This window comes from Chiloscyllium punctatum, chromosome 11 (genome assembly GCF_047496795.1).
Source record: "Chiloscyllium punctatum isolate Juve2018m chromosome 11, sChiPun1.3, whole genome shotgun sequence".
Classification (NCBI taxonomy): Eukaryota; Metazoa; Chordata; class Chondrichthyes; order Orectolobiformes; family Hemiscylliidae; genus Chiloscyllium; species Chiloscyllium punctatum.
Window position 1 is genome coordinate 78,283,952 of NC_092749.1, and position 18,843 is coordinate 78,302,794.

At 39.6% G+C, this 18,843-nt stretch overlaps 1 protein-coding gene across 4 annotated transcripts in view; it reads right to left on the reverse strand.

Annotated features, from left to right (window-relative positions):
• Nucleotides 1–1,119: 1,119 nt before the first annotated feature.
• tmem181 (transmembrane protein 181) overlaps nt 1,120–18,843 on the reverse strand; it is a 253,795-nt gene continuing 236,071 nt past the window's right edge. For all 4 annotated transcript variants that reach the window (XM_072581087.1, XM_072581088.1, XM_072581086.1 and 1 more), the window contains 2 exons: nt 6,124–6,190; nt 1,120–4,206 (listed from right to left, as the gene is read on the reverse strand). In XM_072581087.1, the coding sequence (XP_072437188.1) occupies nt 4,128–4,206; nt 6,124–6,190 (146 nt within the window). In that variant the 3' untranslated portion in view covers nt 1,120–4,127. The remainder of the gene's footprint in view (nt 4,207–6,123; nt 6,191–18,843) is intronic.

The window sequence follows — 18,843 nt, forward strand, 5'->3', positions numbered from 1 at the left end:
GCCAAGTCTTTGAGTTTATTTAAGATAGAGATAGATAGGTCCTTGACTAGTAAGATGATGAATGGTTACAGGGAGAAGGCAACAGAATGGCGCTGAGAAACATATCAGCCATGATAAAATGATGGAGCCTATTCCATGAGCCGTATGGCCCAACTCGTCTCCTACATCTTAAGTCTGTGCTAACACTGATACCATTCTAAACTAATCCCAGCTGCCTGCACATGCTCCTTTTCTCTCTATTCTCCGCATGTTCATGATTCTATCTAAATGCCCCCTTGAACACTGACTAGATTAGACTCCCTACAGTGTGGAAACATTTAGCCCAACACATCAATCCTTTGAAAGCAACCCATCCATTTCCCTCTGACTAATGCACCAAACACTATGGGTAATTTAGCACAGCCAATTAACCTGACCGATATTGGACTGTGGGAAGAAATCAGAGCATCCAGAGGAAACCCACGCAGACACAAGGAGAATGTGCAAACTCTACACAGTCGCCCAAGGCTGGAATCAAACCTTTCTTGACATTTGTTAATGTAATTGGGATGTGTGAGTGATAAAGCTTTCAAAGCCTGGCAATAATTAAAATTGGGCCAGTGTCTCAGTAAAACTGGAGGCAGGCATTTCTGCTTGCCTCAGCTGCAACTTTGAGACTACCTCTGGAGGCACAGAGCCACACTTCATCTCACCTCAATATGAAAATACGGTGGGGGCCTTTTTCAAGATTCAGAGCTGCTGCATTGGGAAGCTTCCCAATTCAACATTTCTGTTTTCTCCATAAAAATACAATCCAACCTTTCAGGTCAATTACTTGCTATGATGTCTAGTTCATGATGAACGGATATTGACTAGAAAAGTTAATGCTGTTTCTGTTCAGATACCGTCAGATCTGCTATTTCCAGCATTTTCGATCACATTTACAGATTTCCCATATTTTAGTTTTGTATTTCTGCTCATTTTTGCTGTTTTAAATGATTTGCTACATTGGCATTAAATCTGTATCTCTAGTTCCAAAGTACTTTATTGATTATGAAATGTTTCTGGATGCCTTAAAGAAAGAAAAGCTACTGTGTAAACAGTTTTGTTTTCCTTAGGATATAGCCAAGAAACATGAAATTTATGCTATTTACATTTTATTTGCCATCATTCTTGTACTTTGTAAACTAAGACCAAACTTTGGAGGTCTCAATTCAACACATTGGAATGCCATGACAATACTATTTTTAAAAATATTATTTCTGCTTGTAAACTGATAAGGAAATACACCAGCAAATTTTTTAATTTCCATCAAAAGCAAATAGTAAATTTAGAATAGATTTAATCAGTAAGGACAAAACAACAATTACATTAAAACAGAGATTGGAGGACAGGAAAACAAATGGGGGAAGAGAATAAAAGTATTCACAATTACATTTTCCATATTTAAATTAGTAATACATTAGTGATAATGGAACTAATATTGCAGTGAAATACTTCTTAAAGTTTGACTAATATCAATTAGTGCATCAAAATGAAAGTGTCAGCCATCCCAGACATTCCAAGACATAGTTCAAAGTTACTAAAATGGTGTAATGGAGGTTCATTTTTACTTGTCACAGTACCTGCTCCAAAACAATAACTCGCTGCAAAGATGTGATCAGAGCAAATGAACTCCTACAATACTTATAAATATCAGCTCTCAAACAACAGCACTGGTAATTCTTATTTAACAGAAGTACAATGTACAACCTTATATTAAAAGCAGCATTAAATAAAAAAAGACCGAAATTCTAAACTTCATTAATATTTTTGAAAAGTAAATCACAGAATTTTTTTTATACTTGAATCTGCTTTTTGTGTTGATGTTAGCAGGGACAGGAACTACAGCCCCTTCCATTGGTCAATTTATTTTCTTAATAACATCTTGAATTTTAAAAATGTAAAAGTAATCTAGCTCACAAAGCAGCATTTTGTTTGTCTCAGAAGCATCCGACCTTAACGATGATTAGATCTGTAAATTTCTCCCTACATACAAACAAGTTAACACCACATTCATGACAAAATACGTGTTCACAAGCTCATTCAAGAAGGGCTGCAAAGAAAAACCTGGAACTGTAGACCAGTAAGCCTAACAATTGTGGTGGGTAAGTTACTTGAGCAGATTCTGAGGGATAAGATGTTTGATTAGGAACAGCCAGCATATCTTTGTGCATGGGAGATCACATCTCACAAATTTATTTGAGTTCTTTGATGAAGTGACAGAAAGGTTGATGAGGGCAAGGCAGTAGACATAGTCTATATGGATTTCAGTAAGGCCTTTGAAAAGGTTCCACATGGTAGGCCGCTCTGAAAGATTAGATTGCATGGAATTCAAGGGAGCTGACCAGTTGGATACACAATTGACTTGATTTTAGGAAGCAGAGGGTAATACTGGAAGGATGCTTGTCAGACTGGAGGCCTGTACTAGTGGAGTGCCTCAGGGGTCGGTGCTGGACCCATTGCTATTTGTCATCTATACCAATGATTTGGATGAGAATGTACAAGACACGATTAGTAAGTTTGCCGATGACACTAAAATAGGTGGTATCATGGACAGTGAGGAAACTTATCAAAAATGGCAGGAGGTCATTGATCAGCTGGAGAAGTGGATTGAGAAATGGAAAATGGATTTTAATATAGATAAGTTTGAAAAGTCAAATCAAGATGGTAGTTTCATGGTGAATGTTAGAAGCCTTAAGGAGTGCAGTGGAACAGATGGACCTTAGAGTTCAGGTGAACAGTTTTCTGAAAGTGGAGTCACAGGTAGACAGGGAAATGAAGAAGGCTTTTAGCACACTGGCCTTTATCAGTCAGGGAATTGAGTATAAAAGTTGGAAAGTTACATTGCAATTGTACAGGACGTTGGTGAGGCCACACTTGGAGTACAATGTTCAATTTTGGTCACCTTGCTAATAGGAAGGATGTTATTAAACTGGAAAGAGCGCAGAAGAAATTTACAATGATGTTGCCAGGACTCAATGTTCTGAGTTATAGGGAAAGGTTGAACAAGCTAGGACTTTATTCTTTACAGCGTAGGAGACTGAGCAGGGAGGATCTTACAGAAGTGAACAAAATCATGAGAGGCATGGGTAGAGTGAATACACTTTTTCTCAGGGTTGGGGAATCGAGGATTAGAGGGCATCAGTTTAAGGTTAGAGATTAAAGAGTGAAAGGAAACCTGAGGAGCGACTCTTTTTTAAACAGAGGGCGGTACGTATATGGAATGAGCTGCCAGTGGAAGTTGTTGAGGCAGGTACTTTAATAACATTTAAAAGGCATTTGGATAAACATATGGATAGCAAAGGTTTAGAGGATATGGGTCAAAAGTGTGGTGCTGGAAAAGCACATCAGGTCAGGCAGTATTCAAGGAGCAGCAGAATCGATGTTTCAGACATAAGCTTTTCATCAGGAATGTGGGGGGCGGTCAACGGGGCTTAGAGATAAATAAGAGGGTGGGGCTGGGGGAAGATAGCTGGAAAGGCGATAGGTGGATGAAGGTGGAGGCTGATAGATTGGACCTCACCTTCATCAACCTATTGCCTTTCTGGCTACCTTCCTCACAGCCCCACCTCCATCCTCCTATTTATCTCTCAGCCCCCTTCCATCTGCTGTGCTTTTCCAGTGCCATACTTTTCGACTCTGATCTCCAACATCTGCAATCCTCACTTTTCCCTCAGAAAGATATAGGCCAAGTGCAGGGAAGTGGGGTGAGAGTAGATGGACATTATGGTTAGCATGGACCAGTTTGGGCCAAAGGGCCTGTCTCCATGCTGTCAGGCTCTATGACCAAGCTCAACAGGTTATTGAAGAAAAAACTATTTATAATTCTTTTCCCTTTGGAAGAAAAAAACCCTAATCATCCACATACATGTCTGCTCCTTTGCTCACATGATATTGAATAAGGATAGACCAGCTAGATGAGGTGCTTGGAGAATGAAAATGTAAGTCTTTACTTGTGAAGTCACAATAAGGTGACTTTAATTGCAAAATTCAGCTAAGTAAGTAGATGGCAGCATGAAAAATTGAAGAAAACTCGAGTCCACCCATTTTCAGGATTCAGTAAGTGTATACATTCTTGCTAACAATTAGTCCTTTGAAGGCATACTTCAGTCACTGTCTGACTCATCCTTGTATTTCGATTTACTGACACGGCCATTTTGTAGAGGCATTTCTTCATAATCACTCCTAACATGGAAAAGTTCAAAATTACTGAAGAAAAACGTCAATTTTCAAAAAAACTGGTTCAAGTGATCAAGATCATGTTAAAAGTGTTTTACTTGCATCATTTACATTTTCTTTTATTCATTCACAGGTGGTATACCCCATTGGGAAGACCAGCATTTTTGCTTATCAGCCCTTGAGAAGATCATGCTGAGCTGCCTCTTAACCACAATTAAAAGCTTGCTAGCCCATTTAATATGCAGTTTATTGTCAATTACAGAGCTGCAGGCTCTGGAGTCACAAACTGTCCAGACCTGATGAGCATGGCACAGTTCTTTCCTCAAAATGATTTTAGTAAACCAGATGATTTTTTTAAAAACAAAGTTCATATTTCCATAGTCACTTGTACAGATGATCTTGTTTTATTCCATATTTATTTAACTTTAAATTTAAAGTTTCCCAACTTTCATGGTAGGATTTAAATTTGTGTTTCCAGATCATTATTCATACCTGAAAAGCCCTGTGAAATATCTATAAAATATGTTGTTACATTATGGCTCAAACATACTGGATAAGAATCTTTTAGCTGCATATCTCACATCATAAACTAATAAGATTTTAACATATCCAAACTAAACTGAAGCAAACAAGAGCTTCAATGTGTGCAACTTAAGACAAGTAAGATCATACAATCTTCCAGTGGAGAGCTATGTATTGATGTGACTAATCAGTGTTCCAGCCAATGTTTTGATTTGATGGTTTGACAAACTGATCTGTGCAGCATGCTCTTCAGTTACTTGCTTTACTATCTCGCCTCCCATATGATGTTGAAAGTGAGAAGTGCTAATTTGTAAACCAATTTCAAGTTTTGTTTCATATATGGGTTTAAAGTGGACGTAGGTTATAGGCAGCAACTCATCCAAAGAACACAACTGGTCTCATGCAGGTTCATACATTAGCAAGCCAGCTTTTGCCCTATTGTGGTGAGATTCCAGTCTTCCTGTTAGCTTGACTAGTTTGTTTAAGCCACCTACTTTGCAAAAGAGACATCTTATGGTTACATCTGCAGATCTATCCCAATAATTGCTTTCCTGATCATAATTATTCTTGATCGATCCAGTTTAATATTAATTTAATATTGGATAAATGATCAAGCTAGCATTGTTGCCTTGCACTTTAGTTTTAAGTTACGTTCTGCTCTTGGGAATTTTAGAATTTTCTGTTTTACAATTCTACAACTGTATTTTTATTTGCAGATGCTTGGCATTTCATGTGAAGAATACCAGTCTGTAATTACAAGTCCAGCACTTGTAATCCTTATTGAACCTGAAATGAATTATCAATCAGCAGAGGCCTGCAATACTGTGGGCCTATCTAGCTAATCTAGATCCTAAGTGTTTTGTAGGGAGCAAACAATACTCCCTTCTGTGGTATGTTCCAAATGTAGGTATATCCCACTTTCCAAAAGCTGCAAAACTGTTACTGAATATAACAAAGTGACTCATGTAGCTTTTACATCAATATGAACCCAAAATTTCTGTCTAAATATGCACCAGACATAGTAGTGATACAAATTAGAAATTGGGCATTTATCCTTTTTATCTTCTAATCAATGCCTTTCGTATTTTTGAGTGATGCGGAGGTACAAAATTATTCTCTAATGTACAGGCTGGCCCTCTGTTTAAGGTCCAAAGACAAGCTGATCAACATCAAATTTGTGCAAACTTTCCCTCACAAGCATTGCATAACTTTCATTTTTATGTTTGGAAAGGTCAAACAAGAAATGAATAATCGTCCGAGCTGTACTCCACACACTTCCACAATTAAAAATTTACATTCCTAAAAGAACCAATTTCCTTTGGAAAACAAACACAAATGAATGATGTGTCAACAGTGGAAAACTGTGAATAAAGAAAGCTATGATTTAAACACTTAACTCACCCATAAATCACATCATCATCAGAATCATTCAGCATGGAAAAGGCTGGGTTATCCTTTAGCTGGGATTCTAAGGAGAGGGAACATTATTAAAATAAGTTCCTTTGCAAAGACAGATCTGAAAAGTATTTCAATGTAGAGATGTTACCATTTACAACATATACTTGGTACATTTTCCTCTGCATTAAGGATATGAAATTTCTTCATAATCTTTTGCCATGTCATTCCAACCAGGGATGAACAGTTTTCTTAATCTATATTTTTGCATTAATTTTTCAAATAGACTCTTGCTGGATTTCAAATGGATCAAATACAGAATAGAAAAGGTGGCTGCTTCTAGAAATTTCTAGGAATTACCAGGTCAACACATAACTCATCACCTCTTTGGAATGTCACATCTCTCACCGTCAGTTCTTCTATAACGTGATAGCTGCATTCTTGTGCGAGCCCGCGTTATACAAAATCATGCTTTTGCAAAAGCGCTTACAGTATTGGTGCTGGAATCGCATTACAGTCACACATTTTAAAAGTTCTTGCTTTAGAAACAGCGTTCCCAATTCATCAATTGTGTTACAGCAAACATGTTATAACGGAACAACCTATACTGCAATAAAACACACACAAAAGAGCAACAAATAATGTGTCTATCCCCAGTCAATTCTGAACAAAGGACACAATTGAAATTATATGGCTCAAATAGTGTTAATACCCCCACAGCTATGTCAAACAACAAACAATAGTTTCGATGAGAGACTTCAAAATCACATTAGGAGAAAGTGGGAACTGCTGATGCTGGAGATCCGAGCTTAAAAATGTGTTGCTGGAAAAGTGCAGCATCAAAGGAACAGGAGAATCGACGTTTCGGGCATAAGCCAATTTCCTGAAGAAGGGCTTATGCCCAAAACGTCGATTCTCTTGTTCCTTTGATGCTGCCTGGCCTGCTGCGCTTTTCCAGCAACACATTTTTCAGATCAAAATCACATTGTCAAGTTCATAGAGTCATAGAGCACAGAGACAAGTCCTTTGGCCCAAACGATCCATGCCAACCAAAATGTCCATTAAAGCTAACCACATTTCCCTGCACTTGGCCCATATCCTTCTAAATCTTTCCTATCCATTTATTTGTCCAAATGCCTTTAAATGTTGTTAATATACCCACCTCAACCACTTCTGCTGGCAGCTGATCCCATATCCCTCAGTGTAAGAAAGTTGCCCCTCAGGTTCCCATCTATTCTCTCCCTTCTAACCTTAAACTGATGCCCTCAAGTCCTCGATTTCCCAAACCTGGGAAGAACCCTCAAAGATCAGCAAGGAGACCTTTGTGTGGAGCCGTAGAAAATGGGGAGATACTAAATGAGTATTTTGCAACAGTTTTTACTGTGGAAAAGGACATGGACAATATAGACTGTAGGAAAATAGATGTTCACATCTTGCAAAATGTCCAGATTACAGAGGAGGAAGTGCTGGATGTCTTGAAACGAGTAAAGGTGGATAAATCCCCAGGACCTGATCAGGTGTATCCGAGAACTCTGTGGGAAGCTACAGAAGTGATTGCTGGGCCTCTTGCTGAGATATTTGTATCATCGATAGTCACAGGTGAGGTGTCAGAAGACTGGAGGTTGGCAAAAGTGGTGCCGCTGTTTAAGAAGGGTGGTAAGGATAAGCCAGGGAACTGCAGACCAGTGAGCCTAACGTGGATGGCGGGCAAGTTGTTGGAGGGAATCCTGAGGGACAGGATGTACATGTATTTGGAGAGGCAAGGACTGATTAGGGATAGTCAACATGGATTTGTGCATGGGAAATCATGTCTCACAAACTTGATTTTTTGAAGAAGTAACAAAGAGGATTGATGAGGGCAGAGCAGTAGATGTGATCTATATGGACTTCAGTAAGGCATTCGACAAGGCTCCCTATAGGAGACTGATTAGCAAGGTCAGATCTCATGGAATACAGGAAGAACTAGCCATTTGGATACAGAACTGGCTCAAAGGTAGAAGACAGAGGGTGGTGGCGGAGAGTTGTTTTTCAGACTGGAGGCCTGTGACCAGTGGAGTGCCACAATGATTGGCGCTGGGTCCTCTACGTTTTGTCATTTACATAAATGATTTGGGTGCGAACATAAGAGGTACAAGTTAGTAAGTTTGCAGATGACACCAAATTTGGAGGTGTGGTGGACAGCGAAGAGGGTTACCGCAGATTACAACAGGATTTGGACCAGATGGGCCAACGGCCTGAGAAGTGGCAGATGGAGTTTAATTCAGATAAATGCGAGGTGCTGCATTTTGGGAAAACAAATCTTAGCAGAACTTATACACTTAATGGTAAGGTCCTAGGAAGTGTTGCTGAACAAAAAGACCTTGGAGTGCAGGTTCATAGGTCCTTGAAAGTGGAGTCGCAGGCAGATAGTGAAGCGGCGTTTGGTATGCTTTCCTTTATTAGTCAGAGTGTTGAGTACAGGAGTTGGGAGGTCATGTTGCAGCTGTATGGGACATTGGTTACGTCACTGTTGGAATATTGCGTGCAATCCTGGTCTCTTTCCTATCGGAAAGATGTTGTGAAACTTGAAAGGGTTCAGAAAAGATTTACAAGGATGTTGCCAGGGTTGGAGGACTTGAGCGATATGGAGAGGCTGAACAGGCTGGGGCTGTTTTCCCTGCAGCGAGGGGCATGGATAGGGTAAATAGGCAAAGTCATTTCCCTGGGGTTGGGGAGTCCAGACATAGGTTTAGGGTGAGAGGGGAAAGATATAAAAGAAACCTAAGGGGCAACTTTTTCACGCAGAGGGTGATACGTGTATGGAATGAGCTGCCAGAGGACGTGGTGGAGGCTAGTACAATTGCAACATTTACAAGGCTACTAGATAGGTATATGAGTAGGAAGGGTTTGGAGGGATATGGGCCAGGTGCTGGTAGGTGGGACTAGATTGGTTTGGGATATCTGGTCGGCATGGACGGGTTGGACCGAAGGCTCTGTTTCCATGCTGTACATCTCTATGACTCTAAAACTGAGTGCATTCACCGTAACCATCTTATACACTTCTATAAGACCCAACCCCACCCCTCAGTCTCCTATGCTGTAAAGAATAAAATCCTAGCTTGTCCAACCTCTCCCTATAACTCAGATTGTTAAGTCCTGGCAATATCCTTGTAAATATCTTCTGCGCTCTTTCCAGTTTAATCCTTCCGATAGCAAGGTGACCAAAACTGAACACAATACCCCAAGTACGACCTCACTAACATCCTGTACAACTGCAATATAAATTTCCCAACTTGTATACTCAATGCCCTGACTGATGAAGGCCAGAGCCTCTTTTACTGCCCTATCCACCTGCAACTCCATTTTCAGAGAACTGTGCACCTGAACTCCTTCTGTCCCACTGCACTCCTTAAGGTCGTACCATTCACCATGAAACTCCTACCTTGGTTTGATTTTCGAAAATGCAAAACCTCACAGTTATTGTTAAATTGTCTCATCCAGGAACCCTGCCATCTGCCTTTGAATAGCTTTAATTATACAACTCTGAACACTTTTTTTTCTTAACTTCAGAGCAGATACAAAGCAGCTCCAGACTCAGCTAAAGTCCATCTCTAGTCTTTCAACTGCATCAAACCTCCTACATAAAGGGAATTCTGCCAAAACATTTAAAGGATCCACATACCTTACTCCCACTCCCGCCAATGTAATTGTAGCTACAGCCTATCATGCTTTTCTCTGCTTTCTTCCATGTGCTTGTATCTGATACAAACATTAATTCCCTGGGTATGAATGTTAAATGAATCATTCTTTTGTTTCAACCCTTAAAGAATGTTTGTTGTGTGTCATTTAACAATGGGATTTCATAGACAAAGGATTTGGGGAATATACAATTTGTTTTGAAATGGAGGATTTTTTTGAAAAATTAGAAATGGTCTGTTATGGATGTAAGGCAACCACAAAATAATTCAATTCACCTCTCCCTCGCAGCCATGTTGCAGCATGAAAATAAGACATTCTCATAATGAACAAAATTTTCCTCCAAATGGGAAAAAAGGTCAGGTCTCTGAAACATAGCCTTGATAATCATACTGTATGCTTTGCAAAATTATTTTCTGTAAAATTAAAACATACTAGATGTCATTTACATCACAGCTTGTAGAATCATAGAGATGTACAGCACAGAAACAGACCCTTCAGTCCAAATCATTTATGCCGATCATTGGCTGGAGGTGGGTATTGAGTTAGTGCTCAATGGAGACTTCACCTCCAGTGGGTAACGTTTACTGAGGAAGAATGGGGGAAAAGGGAAAGATCAGGCTGAAGAGCGAAATCAAGACTGGGGAAGTAACAGTGGGAGTGACTGACAGAGTGCCAGTTCCAGGAATACTGTTTGTTCTTGGGAATAATTAGGCAGGATCCAAGGTGTGAGTGGCACCCCTTGTTGAGAACCAAAGGAAGACCAGGGAACTGAGGAGTTAAAAGAAATATACCTGGAACTTTTCAAGACTGTGCAGTGACAAGATCCCCCTATCATAAGCAATAGCAAGAAGCAAAACTAAAGGAATTGAGGTTCGATGAGTCTGGACAGAGGGTCAAGCAGAAGTGGTTTAGTCATGAAAGGCTAATGAACTTACAACAGAAAGATGATGCAATGAAAGATATATATAGGTGCATACTCAGAAAAGGAAGCAGATGTATTCCTGAGGTTTATTCTCTTAAAGATAGAATTCTAAGACGGAAATGGAGACCACAGCAGGTTAGTGCAGAGGAGAAACTGGGCAGAAATGCACCTGATTTTGTTGCGGGAGCATGCAGACAGCAAATGTTACAGGTAGTTCATGAATTACCTGTAGGAGGTCACCTCAGTGTATGGAAGACTCAGACTAAGGTACAAAAGCATTTCTATTGGCCTGGACAGCACAAGGTTGTGGTTAAATTTTACCGTACATGTCATTTGTGCCAAATGGTAGGTAACCCACAGGCCGTAATAAAACCAGCATTTTTGTTGCCAATTCCCACATTCGAAGAACCTTTCATGCAGGTTATGATTGATTGTGTAGGTCTCCTCCAAAAACTAAAAATGAGAACCAGTGCTTGCTAACTATAATGGATGTGTCTGTCAGATTTCCAGAGGCAATTCCATTATGGAGTATTAAGGCAAAAAAGGTGGTGGAGATCTTAGTAGCTTTCTTCATGCAGTATGGGCTATCCAGAGAGATTCAGCCATACCAAGCGTCTCATTGTACTGCGAGGCTGTTTAAGGAAGTCATGGATAGTTTAGGCATACAGCAATTTAATATCAAGTGTGTACCAGCTGAATCCCAGGGAGCTTTGGAAAGGTGACATTAGGCCCCTGAAGACAACGTTAACAGCGTACCGTCAGGATTACCTGAATGATTGGGATAAAGGCATCTCATTTGTATTATTTGCCATTAAAAATGGCCCGAATGAATCAACTCGGTTTACTCTTTTTGAGTTAATATTCTGACATGAAGTGAGAGGGCCTTTGAAACTAATTAAAGAGAAATTGACAGGACCGAAGTCTGAGATCTCACACTTGGATTATGTATTTGAGGTGAGGGAGAGACTAAATTGGGTAGGTGAGTTAGCTAAACAGCACTAGAAGAGGACACAGCATAGAATAAAGCAGGTGGCAGCTAGAAACTCTTGTGTGGGGATGACATATCAGTGTGGTTACCAGTGGTAGGAGATCAGTTTAAATCCAGGTTTAGTGTATCAAATTGAGAAAAAGTTGAGTCAGCTAAACTATCTGGTAAAGATGCCAGATAGAAAAAAAAAAGAGGTATTGAGTATGTTATGTGAATATGTTAAAACCTTACTATCATAGAGAAAGGGAACCGGACAAACAGGTGTTAGTTACTGCCCTGCAGAGTGAGGAATCAAATCCAGATGTCATGGAGTGACATGTGCCTCAAAATTCATTAAGTAATTAGGAAGTCCTTGAAGAGTAAGATAGGTTAGTGAACTATCTGTCTCAGGAGCAAAGAATCCAGTTGAAAGGTTTGTTGCAGCAGTATGACGACATATGGAGGAATAAGATGGGGAGGACTAATACTATTGTGCGTGAGGTGGAAGTAGGGAATGCTGTTCTGATAAGACAACACCCCGACAGGCATAATTTTGTCAAAGCCACACAGGTCCAGAAAAAAAAAGTGCATGCAATGCTCAGCAAAGATATCAATGAACTGAGTCAGAGTGAAGTGGAGTTTGCCAATCAGGTTAGTTCCCAAACCTGATGAGACTCAAAAGTTTTGTGGGGACTATTGGAAGGTCAACGCCATAACAAAATTGGACATATACCCAATACCAAAATTGGAGGACTGTATAAAGGAAGTTAGACAAGCCAATTATGTCACAAAGTTGGACTTACTGCGGGGTTATTGGCAGGGACCTTTATCAGAGAAAGCAAAAGACATTTCTACATTTGTAACCCCAAATAGCTTATGTCAATTCAAAGTGGTGCCCTTTGGAATGAAGAATGCACCAGCCACATTCCAAAGACTCATGAACAGAGTTGTGGCCGGATTAACAAATTGTGCAATTTATCTGGATGGTATAGTGGCCTTTAGCAACTCACGGAAAGATCACATGGTACAGTTCGCAGAGGTCTTTGAACAATTTTGAGAAGTAAATTTAGTCATGAACTTAAAGAAAACAGAATTTGTGAAGGGAGAGGTGACGTTCTTGAGACATAACATTGGTTATGGAAGGTTGATCCCAAGGAATGCCATGACAAAGGTCATCAAGGAATTTCCATGAACATCCTCAAAGAGGTACTTCAATTTTTAGCACTAAGCAAATTCTACCGGACGTTAATTCCAAACTTCAGCAGTTTTATGGCACTGCTAACAGATTTACTAAGGAAGAACACAAACTCTCAGTGGACAATAAAACTCCAGGAGGCATTTGAGAATTTAAAAGCAGTATTAACTACTGCACCAGTTTCAGCTACACCAAATTTTTGAAAGGCTGGTCTGGCCCAAATGTGACTCTTATCTGCCTCTGGGGGCAATTAGGGATGGACAATAAATGCTAGCCAAGCCAGAGATGCAACAAAAGAGAGTGTTCTGAGGAAGAGTCACTCGACCTGAAATGTTAACTCTGATTTCTCTCCACAGATGCTGCCATACTTGCTGAGCTTTTCCAGCAATTTCTATTTTTGACTTAAAAAGAAGTTAAACCCGCATATAACACTAGTTTGGCCTCAATTGAAATATTGAGCTCAGTTCAAGGCACTCAACTTTAGTAAAGATTCAAAGGTCTTATGGTGCATATAAGATTCATAAAATGATTCCAAGGATGAGAATTTTTAATTATAAAGATAAATTGGAGAATTTGTGACTGTGATTGAGAACCAGAGGGTAGAGAGCATAAGGCAGCAGAACCAATTGCAACATGAGGAAAGAATTTTTCATGTAGTAAGTATGCACTGCCTGAGTGTGTCATGAAGGAAGGTTGAATCTAGGTATTCAAGAGTGAATTGAATTATTATCTGAAGATGAAAAGCTTCAAGAAGTGACAGTGACAAGCAGGGAAGTGGCAGTAGATGAATTGCTCGTTCAGTTGATATATGAAAGCTGAATGGCCTCTGTGCTGAAGCCATTTATGACTCTATGAAGCAGCTACTTTAAGATAAATTAGTGTTTGACCAGTTGGTGACACACAAGGAAAAGGTAGGGCTCAGAAGCTATCTTCCTGTACTAGAAATGTGAGACTCAAATCTAGACTCCTGAATATCAAGGAGCCCACAGGATACAAAAAAGCATGGACAAAATATTAGAAGTAGGCATGTTTATTGATTATCAGGATGATTTGACCATTCCCATGTGTACCATAACACTCAATGACACTAACATTTATGTCACACAAGTGCAAAGCAACGATCAGATACAATAAGGAAGACTTAACCATCTTCCCTTGACATTTGATGGCATTATCATAATAGAATCCTGCATCTTCTACATTCTGAAGATTAGCGTTGACAGGAAACAGAACTGGACAATCCATTTAAAAACTATGACTACATGGATATGTTAGAGACGGGGAATTCTATGGAGTGTACCTGGCCTGTTGACTCCCCAAAACTGGCTACCATTTCTAAGGCATAAGTCAGGAGCATGATGGCTACATTTCAATTGCCCTGATGAATGCAGCTTCAGTAACACTCAACATCACTCAAGGAGCTTAACACTTCCGAGACAAATCATCTTGTTTGATTTGCACCCTATCTTCCACTGGTATATAGAGAACAGTGTGTACAATCTACAAGATGCAGTACTGCAACTTACCTAGGCTTCTTCAACAGTACTTTCCAAATCTGCAAACCATGCCACCCAGAAGAACAAATGTATGGACAAATAGAAACAGCATTACTTGCAAGTTCACTTCCAAATTTTCTCACCTTCCTGACTTGAAATTCATTTCAATCCTCACAACACAGTCAGTAGGTAAAAATCCTGAAGCTTGCAAACAGATGTATCTATACCAATTCAAAAAGTTTGCTCACCACCATCTTCTCATAGGCAACTGGACTTGAGGTAACAAATGTTAGTCTTGCCAGTGATGGTCACATCTTGAACATTTTTTTAAAATCACTGATATGGATTTAAATGTAATGTTATGACACGGTGGTGAACCCTTCTGTTAATTAAACCAAACACCCAGAAAAGCTCACTTTGCTTTGTAATCTGTTAAAATATGAGTGACAGAGAACTCCCAAATTCCACTATTTAAAGAAAATAATATCAATTTATTCTTTAACTAAGCAAGTGAACATTAAACAACAACTATTCACAACGGTAACCTCCCATTTCTCTTAACTGCTTATTACCTGCCTCCAACTCTACATCATAAACAACTTGGATAAACTGCAGAATTGGGCTGAGAGGTGGCAAATAGAATTCAATGCAGCTAAATATGAGGTGATGCACTTTGGGAAGAATAACAGGAAGGCAGAGTACTGGGTCAATGGAAAGATTCTTGGTAGTATGGATGTGTAGAGGGATCTTGGAGTCCATGTACATAGATCCCTGAAAGTTGCCACCCAGGTGGATAGTGCTGTTAAGCTGGCATACGGTGTGTTAGGTTTCATTCGTAGAGGGATCGAGCTCTGGAGCTGCAATATCATGCTGCAACTATACAAAATGCTGGTGTCCTGTTGCTCAGCCAGTTCTTTATCTACCTAGCTAGAACACTCTGCACTTTCTCCATTAGTTTACCATGGGGAACCTTATCAAATGCCTTACTAAGGTCCATGTATATGACATCAACAGCCCTACCTTCATCTATCAACTTGGTCACTTCCTCAAAGAATTCTTTGAGGAAGGTTTAGGGTGAGATGGGAAAGATGTATTTGGATAGGCAAGGACAGATTAGGGATAGCCAGCCTGACTTTGTGCGTGGGAAGTCATATCTCAGGAATTTGATTGAGTTTTTTTGAAAAAGTTACCAAGAGGATTGATGAGGGCAGAGTAGTGGACGTGATCTATATGGACTTCGGTAAAGCATTCGACAAGGGAGTCCAGTACTAGAGGGCATAGGTTTAGGGTGAGAGGGAAAAGATATAAAAGGGACCTAAGGGGCAATAGTTTCATGCAGAGAGTTGTGCATGTATGGAATGAGCTACCAGAAGTAGTGGTGGAGATTGGTACAATTGCAGCATTTAAAAGGCATTTGGATGGGTATATGAATAGGAAGGGTTTAGAGGAATATGGGCCATGTGCTAGCAAATGGGACTAGATTAGGTTAGGATATCTGGTCAGTGTGGACAAGTCGGACTGAAGGGTCTGTTTCCCTGCTGAACAGATCTATGATTCTATGACCCTATTTAAAAGGGACCTTGGGGCAACTTTTTTTCACGCAGAGGGTGATGCATAGAATTAGCTGCCTGAGGAAGTGGTGGAGGCTGGTGCAATTATAACATTTAAAAGGCATCTAGCTGGGTAAATGAATAGGAAGGGTTTAGAAGGATTTGAGCCAAATGCTGGCAAATAGGACTTGATTAATTTAGGATACCTGGTCGGCCTGGCCAAGTTGGACTAAAGGGTCTGTTTCTGTGGTGTAAAATTCAATGATTTTATGAAACGGAATTACTGCACCTGAATTCCATGGATTAATCTAGATGGAAAGATTGCACAATATTGTTTTGTATTCCTCAAAATTTAAAAGGTAAAGGTTTGATATGAGCAAAGACTACGACATTAATAGACGCTGATCAGGTAAGTAGAAATTATTTATGCTGATTGAAGTGTCTAGGATTAGAAAATCAAAGTCAGGAGTAAAAACATACACAGGTTGATTGGAGTTTGCAACTCTTTTTGCAAATGAGTTAATGCTACATCAGTTTACATAAGACTGATAGATTTTTGTATGAAAGGAAATAGGGAGTAAGGTCATAGATCAACAGTGACCTTAAAGAGTGACAGACAGGCTTGAGAAGTTAAAAGATCTACCACAAGGCCATCACCTTCATATGTGAGGACATTAATATTTGGATCCATTTCTGAGCAAACCAGAAACCTATGAGTGGTAACACTTATGGAATAGATGCTGGATGGCAACAATTCTGCTAGCAGTCGAGTGTGGGCTTCATGCAATGTTCTCAATAGATCACTCAGTTCGTACAGGTTGACTGAAGAAGTTGAGTGGGGAAACTGAAAACCAATATTTTCTGGTGCAACTTTAGATCAAAATTAGAGCTCAAGGAAAAACCCAAGTACAGTATTAGCTTGGTACTGCTATTGTCAGTGTAGAGCCAGTGCTATGTTTATGAATGAATCCTGAAGTACAGTTTCAGAGGGCCAGGGGAACTTAGAGGGAGGAAAGGATCCACCAGAATAGGAGTAGTTGTTGACGTAGTTGATGACAGAATGGCTAGAGAGGACTTTTTAAGCCTAAATCAGCAAAAGTGAAAAATGATAAACCCTTGTGAAGTTTAATGGGATTTGATAACCCACTGCAGGGGAATTGCTGAGAAATCTGTGGGATCTGTCTTAATTAAATTTGCAATTTCTTTCCCCATTCTATCACATTAATTCTGGGTGTTAGAATACAAATTGTACATGGTGTTATTGTTCTAACATTGTATACAAAGTTTATTGTCTGTTAAAAACAATGGAATATTGTGGCTTTATTCTCCTCCGATCTTACACTTTGTCTACTTTGAGGAAAAAGGTTACTGGTCTCAAGCCAGTTAATAACAATATAACAGTCAGGTCCAGGATTATTACACATAAAGCTTCCTTCTGTATTTTATGCCCCTTTTTGATAAACTGCAAACTGTCACATGCATTTATTAACTGTTCGAGCAACCTGTCATACATTGATTTATGTACAAATATTCCAATGTCCCTCTGCTTTGGCAGCCCCTAAAGAATTGCATTCTTTATTTTGTAAGATATTTATATATTCTTTTTAACCAAAATGAATTTTACTCTTCTCTGCATTAAATTTCATCTGCTATATATCTGTCCATTCAACCCACCTTTTGAAGATCAACACTATCTGCCTCACAGTTTACAATACTTGTGGTGCCATTTCCGTCCTTCTTTAAGCCATGTTTCTGTAATGGATTGATACCATTCTTAGAAGTGTCTACCTGTGTCTTCACGTCTTCTGCCGCATACACTTCAATATGACAAGTTTAGTGAATGCAATTAATCATCACCAAATGCTTTTGCTGTCTATCTCCTTTGTTTTCAAGATTTACTTATTTTCACTTACAACTTTCCAGCTTTGCCCATCTCTGACTCAATCTATGCTTATTCTCATACCTTTAACAAGCGAGGTCAAAATCTCCCCAACAACAATAGCAAACCTCCATGCAATAATATTGGTTCTCGCCCTCATGACATTCAATCCCTCTGGCTCCTACAGTTACCACTTCTCCAAATGCCTATCCTAATGGCCGAAATGTTAAGCCTCCCTCATGAAAAAATCTTTCCAGCCATTCAATCATACACTATCACCCTAAATCTTTAATTACAAGTATGTGACACCAAGTATTTTGAGGTCCTAAAAATTAATTCCTTTCCAATCACACTGAAGCTGCCGAAAGGGCATCATCCCTCTTTGCACCAATGTAATTCTTAGGACTGGTATAACAATGACCTCTGGCTGCTACCTCCTCAATTGCTCAGTAGTCCTGGCATCAAAGAGACAGCATTCAATTTTGGAATCACATCTGAGAAACATCTGATTGTTCCCTTAATTACTGCATCACCTCTCACTGTTTACTTTGAGAGCTTCCTCCTTAGTCAAGTACACCTGAGTCACCAATGGAATTGGCTCTAGTTGTTCTCCAAAGACAGCCCTTCCCAGAACTGAATATTTATCAGGTGGTCATCCTCTCTGCCTCTACATTCTTAAGCTAAGAGGAGAGGAGTTAGGTGACCACCTCCTGAAATACATGGATAACTCTTAAATGTTCTGCACTGACACCAGCTGCAGCTCAAGCTCCTCTAGCTGATAATACTTCTGATGCACTGGTTTGTCTAGGACACTAAAATAAGCTGGAGCTCTCCCATAGCATATGAGGTGCATTCAACAAAATTGAAATGTTCGGTCATGAGTCTTTTTGGTAGGCTACTATCTAAAATTTTTAAAAAATGAATTGCTGATTTGTTGCTGATCAGAACCGAATGAAATCTCCCCAGCTACTGACCAATCTATTTTCTTCCATTTTCTGATGTAAACTTAGGTGCTTTTTTATTAGAGTAGATTACTTTA